The 12,519-nt window shown below is 47.6% G+C and overlaps 1 protein-coding gene across 1 annotated transcript in view; it reads left to right on the forward strand.

Annotated features, from left to right (window-relative positions):
• The window catches only part of LOC138504450 (transient receptor potential cation channel subfamily M member 7-like), a 1,624,316-nt gene that overhangs the window by 521,122 nt on the left and 1,090,675 nt on the right, over positions 1-12,519 (forward strand). Inside the window, exons 13-14 of the mRNA XM_069624957.1 lie at positions 6,384-6,437; positions 9,178-9,309. Of these exons, the coding sequence (XP_069481058.1) occupies positions 6,384-6,437; positions 9,178-9,309 (186 nt within the window). The remainder of the gene's footprint in view (positions 1-6,383; positions 6,438-9,177; positions 9,310-12,519) is intronic.

The raw sequence follows: 12,519 nt of genomic DNA on the forward strand, positions 1-12,519 counted from the left end.
GAAAATCCACTTTAACGACTGGCACTCCTCTTGTACTGGCTGTTAACACTTGATCTTCCGAGCTGGGATCCAATTTGATATTGAATTTGGCTTGGTCGTCCCATCCTAGGACTGCTGGGCCTTCCTGGCTGAAATATATTCTTGTGGTGGTTTCTCCCCCTTTGAACTCCACCTTCCCTTTGATGTATCCTAATAGGTCAACTAACGCACCTCCAGTTACTGTGGGCTTGTGGCGTGTGCTGAGGACTTCAACCGTTTCAGTGTCCATCATTCATGTGCATAGGGGCAGTATGGTCAAATCGGAACCTGAATATGCCATGACTCTCGTCTCCATGCCGTTCACTCTGATTGCACAATGGGGCTTTCCTGTCCTGGCTCGTGGGCTGTTTACCATTAACACAGTGGGTCTCCCTTCCTCTTCGGATGAGGAGTCTCTCTCCGCCTTGTGTTCCGCATTGATGTTCGTAACCTTTTTATTTCACCACCTGCATACCAACGAGAAATGTCCAATTTTTTTGCACACCGAGTACTCCTTGTCTCTTGCGGGCCATTCCCTGTCGTTGCCCAAGTGTTTGGTGTTGGTGCACCTGTTGCACTTCAATAGTTCTTCCTTTCCCCACTTCCCTTCTCTTGCGTCATGTCCTTGTTTCTCCTTCTTACTCCTAAAGGGGAGCTTCCGGAGTATTCTTTCCGTCGCCCTGCAGTTTTTTCTACTGCTCTCACAATCTCAATGGCCTTTTCTAGTTCCTTCTCCAAAATGAATTTGTCCTGCACTTTTCTGCTGTTGGTGTGGATTATCAGCATGTCGCAGATTAATCCTTCTGCCTTATTCCCAAAGTTGCACAGTGCAGCTAGTTCGCGCAGCTTGGTCACATAGTCGTCTACAGGTTCAGATGCCCCTTATTTGCGACTGCAGAAACGTATCCTGTGCAATACCATATTTTCCTTGCTGGCAAAGTGCTTAATTGTTCTCCTGACTGCCTCCTTATATTCGTCATCTTTTCATCAGCCACCACCTCGGGCGTAAGGCCTGCAAACACTCTCTGGCCTTCAACGCCCAGCGCATTCGAAAACATGGCTCTGCGCCTTGCCGCTGTGTACCCGGCACCTCCTAGTGCTTCCAGGTAAGTAGTAAACATGGGTTGCCATTGTGGCCATGGAATTGTAGGCCTACCTGGCGATTGTAGGAACGGTGGGGGCGGCGTCGTTCCTTGCATGGTGCTGCCTGGGTTCAAGTCCTGATCCTCGTCATCAAATATGTAGTAAATAATAAGAGGACGGCTTCTGGATTCATAACTTTATTACTGCAGTAACATTGGCAGTTCAAACAAAGTAGAATGGTGCAACAAGAGTCCATGAGTTGCAGGCTATGAACAGTGCAGGGTGGTGTAATACTAAATGTCTCTAGAAGTCTCTTTGTGACTTTCCAAAGAGGAGTGCTGGGAGCATGACCTGCTCTGTGTCCTCTACGACGTCCTAATCGCGCTCTTGCGATTTTTTTTTTCCCGGCTCTTCTGTGTTCCTCCCGAAGTCTCGCGAGACTACGCGTCCCGCGAGATCCCAACACCCATGGGGGTCTTTTGCTTTCCTGAGGCTCCTCCATGCCTGGTTTGAGTTACAGCACGGATTCACATTTCAATTGAGGGAATGGCAGATTCTTGGCAGATAATGGTTCGCTTCACTTCCAGCACCATGGTGTGAAGCTCAACAAAAACATTTACGAGGTGATTAAAATCTGATAATTTTCTCTTTCAAAGGGGAGACTTAACCCTTCACTAAACTCGTGCTGTTCATGGAGTCCAGTTACCTCCACGTCCCTCTTCCTCATCCGAGTACTTCCCTTTGCGCATGCTCCATGCTCTCACGATGAAAGATGGGGCTGTCGGGGACCTAGTGGACAGGAAGGTGGATGCTGCCTCAAGAAGTCTTACATGGGGTCTCATCTTGCTTTGCGGTCCAACACCTATGGCTCCTGTGCCGCGGACAATGCATTAGCTGGCTTTTGGAAATTACGGCAGTCTCTGGATGATGGCACTGAATGTTCCCAGCTCCTGTGGACTTGCAAAGGCAGACCAAATTCAGTTCAGACCATTTTCATGATGGTGTGTATGGGACAGCTATGGCCATGGAAGCCACCGTCTCTGGCAGGCGGCATCTGTGTCTTCAGGATTTGAAGGCATAGGGGTCCCAAAAGCCAGCTGCCTAGAAGCTTCCCTCTTGAGGGTCCGAAGTTGTTTGGTGCTGCTCTGGAGTCTAATGTTTACCAGGAAGAAGGTGGCACCTGTGTCTGTCTGGGGGTGGCTCCCCTTTCGGGTCATCAACTTGCAGAGCCTTAATGCCTTTGTTCGGACACAGCGCTTCAAGATGGAGACCCTGCAGTCTGTCATCCTGGTGGTTTTGCAGGGGGATTGGTTGGTTTGCCTCAAACTGCTGGACGCATATTTCCATGTCCCGATCTTGCAGCATCATCAGCGCTTTCTGCGGTTTGCCGTGGGGCAGGATCATTTTCAATTTCTGCTCTGCGGGGCTTTACAAAGTTGTCGTCTTCCCTGGTGGTGTCCTTGCACCTGGCCCGGGATTCAGGTGTACCCCTACTTGGACAGTTGGTTGATCCGGGTCCTGACTCCGGGTGACACCCCATCTTCGACTTGTCTTTCGAGTTCTGGTCTGGTGGGGTTTTTTGCTTTATCTTTTGAAGTCCCACTTGCCCCCGCTCTTAGACTCCACAGTTCATCTGTGCCCAGTTCTGCACCCCGGAGGGGGTTATTCGGCTCCTGCTGGACAGGGCCTCTAGGCTCCAGTTGCTCTTGGGTGGGTCTCTTGTGCAAGGACTGGGCTACGGCCAGGGAACTGTTGTCTCCAGGGTCACATGGCTTCCAGCGTCTTTTTGGTCCCTTGTACACGGCTGCATTTGAGACCGTTGGTGCGTCACCTTCTGTCCCATTAACGCCCAGCATCCCTTCAGTCTGACTCTTTGATCCCCATCACCTCTCCATTCCTGGAGTCTCTTCACTGGTGGTTGGTCAGGTCCCATCTCCGAAGAGGTGTGCCCTTGTCCCCTGCCTTTCCAATCATATTTACCACCAATGACAGCGGTCTGTGGTTGGGCAGCCGACTCTCCAGGACTTGTCTCATCAGGTGAGGTTGTCTTTTCAGGACGAGTGGGGGGGGGGGCCTGCGATCAGAAGGAATTGGCTGCTGTTCGGAAGGCTCTGGTGTTCTGCTGGCCTTAGATCCTGGGGAAGGATGTTCTGGTTCGGATGGACAATACCACTGCTCTGGATTATATTAACAATCAGGTTGGTACGGGGTCCCGCTCCCTGGAGGATCTGGCATTGTCCATCGGGGCCTGGGCTGAGGCTCACCTGGTTGCCTTGCGGGCAGTCCATATCTGGGTGGTGGACAATGTGACTGTGGACCGGCTCAGCAGGGTGTTTCGGTCTCAGGGGCGATGTCCCTTCACATTAGTTTTTTCAAGGGGTATCAGTGGTTCGAACATCCCTGGATGGACCTCTTTGCTTCCCCCTACAATGCTCAGCTTCCCTGGTTTTGTTCAGACTCTGTCCCCAGTGGCCTTGGGGGTGGATGCTCTTTCCTTTGCCTGGCCGCAGGAGCTTCTTTATGCCTTTTCTCCGGGTCCCCTGATTCTGAGGGTTGCCTGCAGGATCAGGGTGTCTTTGGGGGGGGTATTGATCCTGGTGATCCCTTACTGGCCTTGGCCTTGGAGGGTGTGGTTCCCGAGTGTTCTGGAGATTCAGTTAGCTCCTCTGTGCGTGTTGCTCAGTGGTCTGTCTCCCTTGCCAGAGTGGTCTGGGGAAGGGGGTCAGTCCCACCTTCTCTCTCTGTGGGGGGGTTAACTAAGAAGAGGGGTCTGCAGGCATTTAGGCCTTTCAGCCGCTGTGGCTAGACCGGTCCAGAGAGCGCATCAATCCACTAAGCTTAAGTCTTGAGGCTGCCTTTGGGCTAATTTTCTTGCTTGGTGTTCCCCAAGGGGTGTTCTGGCACTGGTCATTGGTGTGCTGACATTTTGCAGTTTCTCCATGAGGGGGCTGAGAAGGGGTTGGCGGTCCCTACTCTCCGTTCTCAGTGGGCAGCCATTTGGTAGTTTTGGGTTTCCTGGTCCCCACGCGGCATGGAAGGGCCTCTGGTCTCGAGGCTGTTGAATAGTGTGGCGGATTCTCATTCTTTGGACCTGGTTGGGGATCCACCTTGGGACCTTACTTTTGTCCTGTCTATGTTGCAGGGACCTCCCTTTGAGCCCCTGGAGGGTGTGGAGCTGAAGTGGTTGACGCTGAAGACTACCTTTTTGGTTGCAGTTACTTCGGCTCTGCATTTGAGGGCAGTCCGGGCCCTTTCTTGTCAGCCTCTGTTTCTGTTGGTCCACGAGGAGGCTCTGGTCCTGCGGTGTGACCCTTCCTTTGTACCTAAAGTCTTCTCTCGGGTCCATCGGTCTCAGGAGGTGGTTCTTGCGGCTTTCTTTCCTGCTCCCTCCTCTACAGAGGACGGGGTTTGGCATTGTCTGGATGTCAAGCGGGTGGTCTTCAAGTATTTTTCCAGGACAGAATCCTTTAGTCTCACTGATCATCTCTTGGTCACTTTTGGGGCGGGTGGGGGATTGTCAGCTGGGCTTCCACTCTTAATATCAGCCGGTGTATTAAGTCTTTGATTCTGCAGGCCAATGAGTCTGCGGGCCTCTGCCCTGTGGGGTGATTGCCTCCTTGGCTAGCCTGCAGGCGTGCTTTTGCTGTACATTTGTCAGGCTACCACCTGGGCTACTTCTAACACCTTTGTTAGACATTACCAGCTCAACGTGGATGGACCAGTCCACTTTCTTTGGCATGGGGGTTCTGGGTACTGTCTCTCATTGAGGTGGTGGCAGAGGTCTTGGTCTGCCTGCCTGCCTCCTTTCTTCTGTACCTTGAATAAATTGGTGTTGGGTTGGTGTCGCATTACTCTTGGTGTCTGTTTCTTGTGTGGTGGACATGGGCATCATGCCTGTTTCTGTTTTGTTACAACTCAAAGGTAAGTCCTGGGATGAGGAAGAGGTTTACCTACCGGTAATCTTGATTACTCCTAATCCTACTCTTCCTCATCCCAGTACATGCTTCCCTTTCCTCCTGCCTGTAGGTTGATGGGGCTCATTAGTTGGCTTTGGATTAATTGCACTGTGGTGGGTGTGGCGCTGCCCGATGACAGGGCGCGCACACAGCAGCATGACATTGCACGCCGCCGCGTGCAACATAAATAAACGGGGCGTTCCCGGCCGCGTCAGAGCGACCGGGAAGCCCGAACCAAGAAGACGTGTCGGAGTGACTCCTTCGGGATCTGGGGCTCACGGAAGGCGCTGGGGGTCCCGACCAACCCCCAACAGTGGGTAAGTAGGAGGTTATACTTCCTAGGAGGGGACGAACCAGAAGAGGTCAGCTTGAAAAAGGAGTTCCTGTGAGCATGCAGAGTATGCAAAGAAAAGTACTGGGACGAAGAAGAGTGGGGCCAGGAGTCGTGAAGATTACCCGTTAGTAATCCGAGCATTACTAGTGAGGAGCAACTTAAATATTAAACCTGAAAGAGACATATAGGTTGCTTAATATTCTTTCTGAATAACCTAAAATTGGTATCGTTTGGAAGGTAGCGTGCACAAATATCCAAATCCGCTTTTATTTATCACGCAGCAGGACAAAGAAAAGACAGTGCGCTGCAGCAGTTATTAGGCAGCCTGGAAAATGGTACAAGAGACGTCTTTGTCAAGCTGTTGGACTAAATAGCAGTAAAGTATCTTATTTAGGCAGTTAATTAAATGCCATTATTAGCTTTGCTCAGAAAGTCATACATTTGAACATTCATATAATTAACAGACAATCGTGAACCTTGCGTTCTGAGGATTATATGTATAATTTGCTAGGCCATCCCCTGCACTATTAGGCGCTGTCCGACAAAAAAATGTGACGTGTTAGAGCCCCTCCTGCGTCTATTTCTCCCATTTAAGTTACTGGTTGCTGCCCTCAGCTGAACTGGCCCAGGCGTGTGCGCAGCTCCGCTTTTGCACTATGGCGTAGGGGACCTCTAAATGGCAGGAACCAAGTGGAACATCACATTGGTCAGGCAAGATGCTGTCATCCCCGTCGTAGGGCTTTGCTGCCTGTTGACAAATAAGCACACTTTTAACTGAAGCACTATATAGACCTCTTTATAACTCGCATGTTTCTTTCCCTTCTACAGATATGCAGCTGGTAAAAAGGTTGCTTGTACTCCAGATCACAGAAAAGACATGCATGCAGAATGTTTCTCTTTGACTGCCAAGTATTGGCTAATATGTTTTATGTTCATTCAGCGGGGGCAACATCGGTCTCAATACTGTTATTTGTTTTCCTTTCCCCATGCAGAAACAAGGCCCAACAAATCCAAATCTTTTCCACCTTTTGCGAGATGTCAGAAAGGTAAGGCGATTTATGAATTCTAGACTTGTACGGACACAGTAGGCCTTTAACCGCCTTTATTTTCATTTATTTTGGTAGAAGTATTGGTGGGGAAAGACTAAAAGATTACCGGCTTCACGTAATTTGATGTTTTTGTTGTAGATGTTAACTTGAAGTTGTGTGCAACTATTTGCTCTTCAGATGCACTTTAAGCAAATCCAACTAGTTCAGTGGTCTAATGCACAGAGTATGTATAGTCGTAGTGCTATGTTGAATACCGCCAGAAACTAAATATGCATTGGCAAAGTTGATAGGTTAGGCTCTGTAGAGTGTAAGATTTTTGTTTAAAATGCCCCCCAACAATAGTGGCCTATCCATAACATTTGAAAAACCAGACCTACTGGCTCTCCATTGCTTGTTGTTATAGGTTTGCCACTGAAAATAATTCCAAATAATTCACCTTCTTAATGTCTGCCAGGCTGCTGAGCTCCTGTTTTCTATTTTGATTTCTCTGAGCAGCACCTATTGTGTATGCTGCTGAGACCTGCCAGATCTCTGGTGGATTCATGAGGCCTTTGTATTTCGATGACACTGCTGCTTTCTTTAAGCCATGTTACATGTTCACACTGGGTAGATTTCAAAGATATGAGTGGAGAGAGTTGTGTGGGTGGACACTAATATGTGGTTGTCAACCTAACGTTCAGATTTTTTACAAATAGTGCCCTATACGCAAATATGTTCTACTTTGGCAAAATGTGTTCAGTACAAGGACGAGGGCAAAAAAACCTAATAGCGATGCACTCCACAGAGAGTAGCTAGCAACCTTCAAAATAAGTACATGGAAACATTTGTGAAAGCAGTCGGCAAGCACATATGTTTTTCTATAATACAGTGCAGAAATTAATTCACTATAAATGTAACTTACAAAACAGTGTCATCCGCTTTCCATAACAATATAATTATATTTTTCACTAAATTGTAGCATCATATGCTGCAGCCCAAAGTTGTCACATGCTATAAAAACATGCAATGAATTGAAACATTATTATGGAGCTGAAAAACACAATTTAACAAAAACATTGTAAGCAATGCCCCATCTTTCCAAGATGGTGCCCATGAAACTACTGCTTTTGGTAAGGTGCAGTGGCCCACTGAAAGGCCCTTTTTGTTTCACAAAGCAGCCGATAGTTATGGATAGGGAGCCTTGGTATTATATTCTTGCATTATTTTTTAATGCAGCACAAAAGTGAAAAAAACACCTAGTACAATGGAAACAGAGAAAGCTTTGGTCTGATGAGGCTCTTTGTCCTTGGTGGCAAGAAGGGTGGCTCGCTCATAACCAAAGCAGGAGGAAATGTGTTCTCTTCTGTGCTATTGCACCACTGCAGAATGACTTCCCTGAGCCACCGTTTGGCTAAAATGAAAGCCCCGGGAGAATAAAATACTTTAGAGATGAAATTAAAAAGTTAGTAACTGCAATATTAGACATGAAAGTGGGTGAAAGCACACCTGAAAATTACACTGGATATAATATATATATATATATATATATATATATATATATATATATATATATATATATATATATATATATATATATATAATGTTTATTTGATATACTTACAGCAAAAGCTTTGTATAACATTTCATATAGAACATTTAAAAATAATTCATTCAAGATACAAGCAGCAAATGATAAGACATTGTTACAAAGACTTTAAAAACTTTTCCACACTCTGCACAAAGAACATTATATTAAACAATTAAAAATCTCAATTAGATGCATGTAAAATCGAACAATAAAATAGATTAAATTCATGTCGTTGCCTTGTATGAATTTCAACCATAGGCCAGGGATCTCAATTGTCATTTATTATTTGATTTAAAGTATTTCATTCAGAGATAGCACATACTTTCACATATGACGATCAGATGGTACAAAGTCTCTTAGAACAAGTTACTGCATAGTCTACAATATTTGTGATTATAGGCATTTTTGTTCTTCCAACTTGACGGCGATAAAGCTACCGATATATTAAATTTGAGGAGTAAATAGACTCTAAAAATATTGGGATTCGGATAGGTGAGAATATATTGTGGAGTATGTTTACGATCACTTCTATATTTACAGTATTCGATAGCCGAGGACAATTTCTCTAGGTGCGAGATATTAAGCGAAAATGAACTTTCATTTAGTTTACGTTTCAGCCAATATTTGATGTTGCCCGTCTCATATGTGCTGCTGCCTTCATATAACCACTGATGATGAGTGCGTTTCAATAGGCCAATTGTACCTAACGATATGGAGGCATCTAAACTCGAGAAAGCCAGCATGTATGGAGTAACTGGATTTATATAATCAGTCTTTCATATAATATATTGAAGACCACTGTGATGTTTTATAGTTTGTGCTTGTTGGGTCTAATGGGTCTAATGAGTCTTTCTTTACATTTGTATGCATGCTTAGAATGATGTACTGTTGTATGGGTGTGTATATATGTGTCTCACATATATAGACCATTACATTAGAGGACAAGGCATAGGAAAAATACTTTCTATGGCCTCACTTGGTCCAAGGCACTGCTCCAGAACACAAACCTTGTGCTTATTAAACAGTGCTCGCTGGCTAAGGCAGGAGCAAGTTTGCAATGATCGTTATTTAATCCTTTCCTTAAATGCTTAGTTGTCTTCCTAACAAAGAATGTATCAAATCATAAAGATTGTGTCACTATCCCTTTCAAAACTTCCTTTTTCGTTCTAGGGAAACCTTTCACCTGGCTATAAGATCACCCTTATTGACGTGGGTCTCGTCATTGATTTTCTCATGGGAGGAACCTTCAGGTGCTCATACACCCGAAAACGATTCCGAGCAATATACAAAACCTTCATCCAGGTATTGTAGATTTGGAAAATGCATTAAACGGATCACTTGAAATGCCATCAATAAGTGCAATTTCCAGTGTCCTGGATCACACCCAATCCAAGAATTCCAAATGTGTGCTGCAGGTTCATTCACCAAAGCTAAATGATATGGTATGATACTGTATAACACACCTAAACACAAGTGTTTCTAGGCGCAACAAGTAAAGGGAGGGAAGACGGGTGGAGGACAAGACACTCGGCCTGGTTTCATTCAGATCGCGCAAGTGAGAGAACGAGAAGTGCCTGGGAAAGGGAGGGGGAAAGTGCAAGGAAAAGTGGAAGGGAAAACAGGGCAGCAATGTTGAGTAAGTGCACCCAGAGCAGCGCGGCCCTTGGTAATGCAAGCAGAACAGGCGACTGTAGGGTTACAGTTGCAGCCCTTAAGTGCGTGGTAGGCCCAGAGGCAGTGCAAGGGTGACTGATCAAGAAAGATCCTGGAACCCATTGAGACTGAGGTTAGCCGAGCAACCAGTCGGTACAGCAGACAGTTAGGCCATGCAGGTCAGCAGGGTAGGGAGAGAGAAAGCAGAGGAGAAGAGGAAAGTTTTGAGCTGCTTCTGGAATTTCGGGTCGTCCGACTCAAGTTTGGGAGGGGCAGCGAGGCCGATCCAGAGAGAGGCACCTGCAGAGGGGAGAGATCTACCCTCCACACTCTGCCTGGAGAAGCGTCTAACCCTTAGAGAGTTGGAGGTAGCTGAGCGAAGGGCTCGAGAAGGAAGGTATTTTCGAAGAGAATGTTGGATATAGTGAGTGCCCCAGCCCCAGAAAGTCTTTTGAACAATGCAAAGGGTCTTGAACTTGATCCTTGCACCTAAGGGGAGCCAGTGGAGAGATTTAAGGGCTGGAGAGATATGGTCCCTGTGCTTGAGGCCAAGGAGAAGTCATGCAGTCCTGTTCTGGATTAGTTGTAGAGGGCGGAGAGTAGATGAAGGCCAATTGAGAAAGAGGCTGTTGCAGTAGTCCAGCCTAGAGAGAATAAGGATGCTGGAGACAGTGAGCTTCTGGGGGATAGTGAGAAAGTGAAGAGTCCCTTTCGGGATATTCAGCTGGTAGTGGGACCTCTTGGCAACATCTGAGATGTGAGGAGAGAAAGAGCGATTGGAGTCAAAGATAACACAAAGATTTTTGCCTCGGAGGAAGGTGAAGGAACAGGGCCCAAGGCGGAGGGACAGAGTGAGAGAGGGAAAACAGGGCAGGGGTCCCAATGAGAAGGATCTCCATCTTACTGGCATTAAGGCTGAGATCATTGGAGGCACACGATTCCTGAATCGTGGATAGACAGTCAGGCATGAGTGAGGGACGAGAGGAGGTTGAGGGGAGCCTGAAGGAAAGCTGAGTGTCATCCGCATAACACTGAAGATTAGAGTAGAAGGTAGAGATCAGGTGTGCTAAAGGGGCCAAGTAGAGGTCGAAAAACCAGTGTCGGAGGCTAGAGCCCTGGGGAATGCCACAGGTAGAGAGAGAGGTGGCGGAGAGAAAGGGACCAAGTTGGACCTAAGAGAGGGAGCTCCAAGAGTAAAGTCAGCCACTCCAGGGCCTGATGCTTGATGCCCCGGTTCTCACAGAGTCGATTGTTCAGGATGGTGTGGTTGACTGTGTCGAAAGCAGAGGAAAGATCAATGAGTATGAGGACAGAAGGAATGCTGGATTCAAGGTTAGAGAGCAGATCTTCACGGGTGTTCAGGAGAGCAGTCTCCGTGCCTCTGGCAGCTCTGAAGCCAGATTGATGGTCATGGAGACAACCAACCGCTTCAGTGGGGAGAGTAAGCTGGGGGTGGGCCAGCTTTTCCAAGAGTTTGCCAAGTAAAAGGGTGATGGAGATTCAGCGATAGTTTGCCGGGCAGGTAGGGTTGGCAGATGGCTTCTTGAGGAGAGGTTGCACAAGGGAGTGCATAAGAGGAGAAGGGAAAGTTCCAGTGGTGAAAGAGATATTACAGAAATCGGCCAAGGCTGGAGCGAAGGTGTGAATATAATCCTTGATGGTTCTGGGAGGATTAGTGGAGCACTTGTTTGGACGACACTTTCATAGATCAGACTGTCTAGAAACCTAGTTGGGTTTTGGCAGAAAGAAAGTGGAGAAAGGAGGAGGAGAAGGAGAGATGGCCAAAGGGGGTCCGAGAGAGGGAGAGAAAGAAAAGATAGAGGACAGGATGGCCTGAGCTTTAGCGGAGAAGTGATGGGCCAGAGCTGTACAGAGGGCCTTGGAGGGAACAGGAGAGGTAGAGACTGCAACAGGATAGGACATTTACTTGCAGATTTTAAAGAGTTTGGCCGTGTTAGAGGCCGCAGAGATGCTGGCTCAAATGTGTGCTCTCTTCTTGGACAGGACAGAGTCTCTGTATTGGCTTTGGAGCAGGTGGCAGGTCAGTTTGTCAGAAGATGTGCCCAAAGCCCTCCACTTCCTCTCAGCCACCCTGCACTTGGTTTCAGGATGGCGAGGTCGGAATCATACCACAAGTTGCACTTGGAGGTAGGCTTCAGCCGGATTCTCATGACGAGGGGAAGGATGTCCAAGGTGTTGGAAATAGAAAGATGCAGATTAGAAAGGGCTGTATCAGGGTGTGAGTCGGCCGCAGGAGTAGGAGGAGCAGAGAAAGTAGAGACACTTCATGTGCCGAATGACCGAGAAGGTAGGTGGCAGTCCTGGGGGGGTCGGGAGGGGCATTGCCTGAGGGATAGAGAGTTTCATATTAGAGGAGAGTAGAACGTGGTCCGTCCAAGAGAGAGGAGTGGTCAGAGGGTTAGAGAGGGGAATGTCGGAGGTGATGAGAACATCAAAAGTATGTCCGGCAGACTGTGTCGGGCCAGAGGGCAGAATGGAAAGAGAGTGTCGCAGAGGTTATGGAAAAGCCCAGAGGAGGGATTAGATGCATCCAGTTGGATGTTGAAATCTCTGAGGAGAAGTTGAGAAGTACAGGCAAGGAGAAAAGAGAAGAGGTCAGCCCATTCAGAGAGGATGAGGGCGACCTGGCCAAGTAGCCTGTAGATGATGGCCACAGTTAGAGAGGCCAGGAGAGATAGAGAGCCTGCAGACCAGGCATTCAAAGGACGAGTCGGGCTGCATGGGGATGACAGAAGCCGGGACCCACTCCGGAAAGATCAGGGCTACTCCACCTCCATGTCAGTTGGTTCTGGGTTCAGGGAGGATTTTGTAGCCCACCAGGAGGAGAGTGACGAAACC

This window comes from Ambystoma mexicanum, chromosome 11, assembly GCF_040938575.1.
Source record: "Ambystoma mexicanum isolate Mex_15411 chromosome 11, UKY_AmexF1_1, whole genome shotgun sequence".
Taxonomy (NCBI): domain Eukaryota; kingdom Metazoa; phylum Chordata; class Amphibia; order Caudata; family Ambystomatidae; genus Ambystoma; species Ambystoma mexicanum.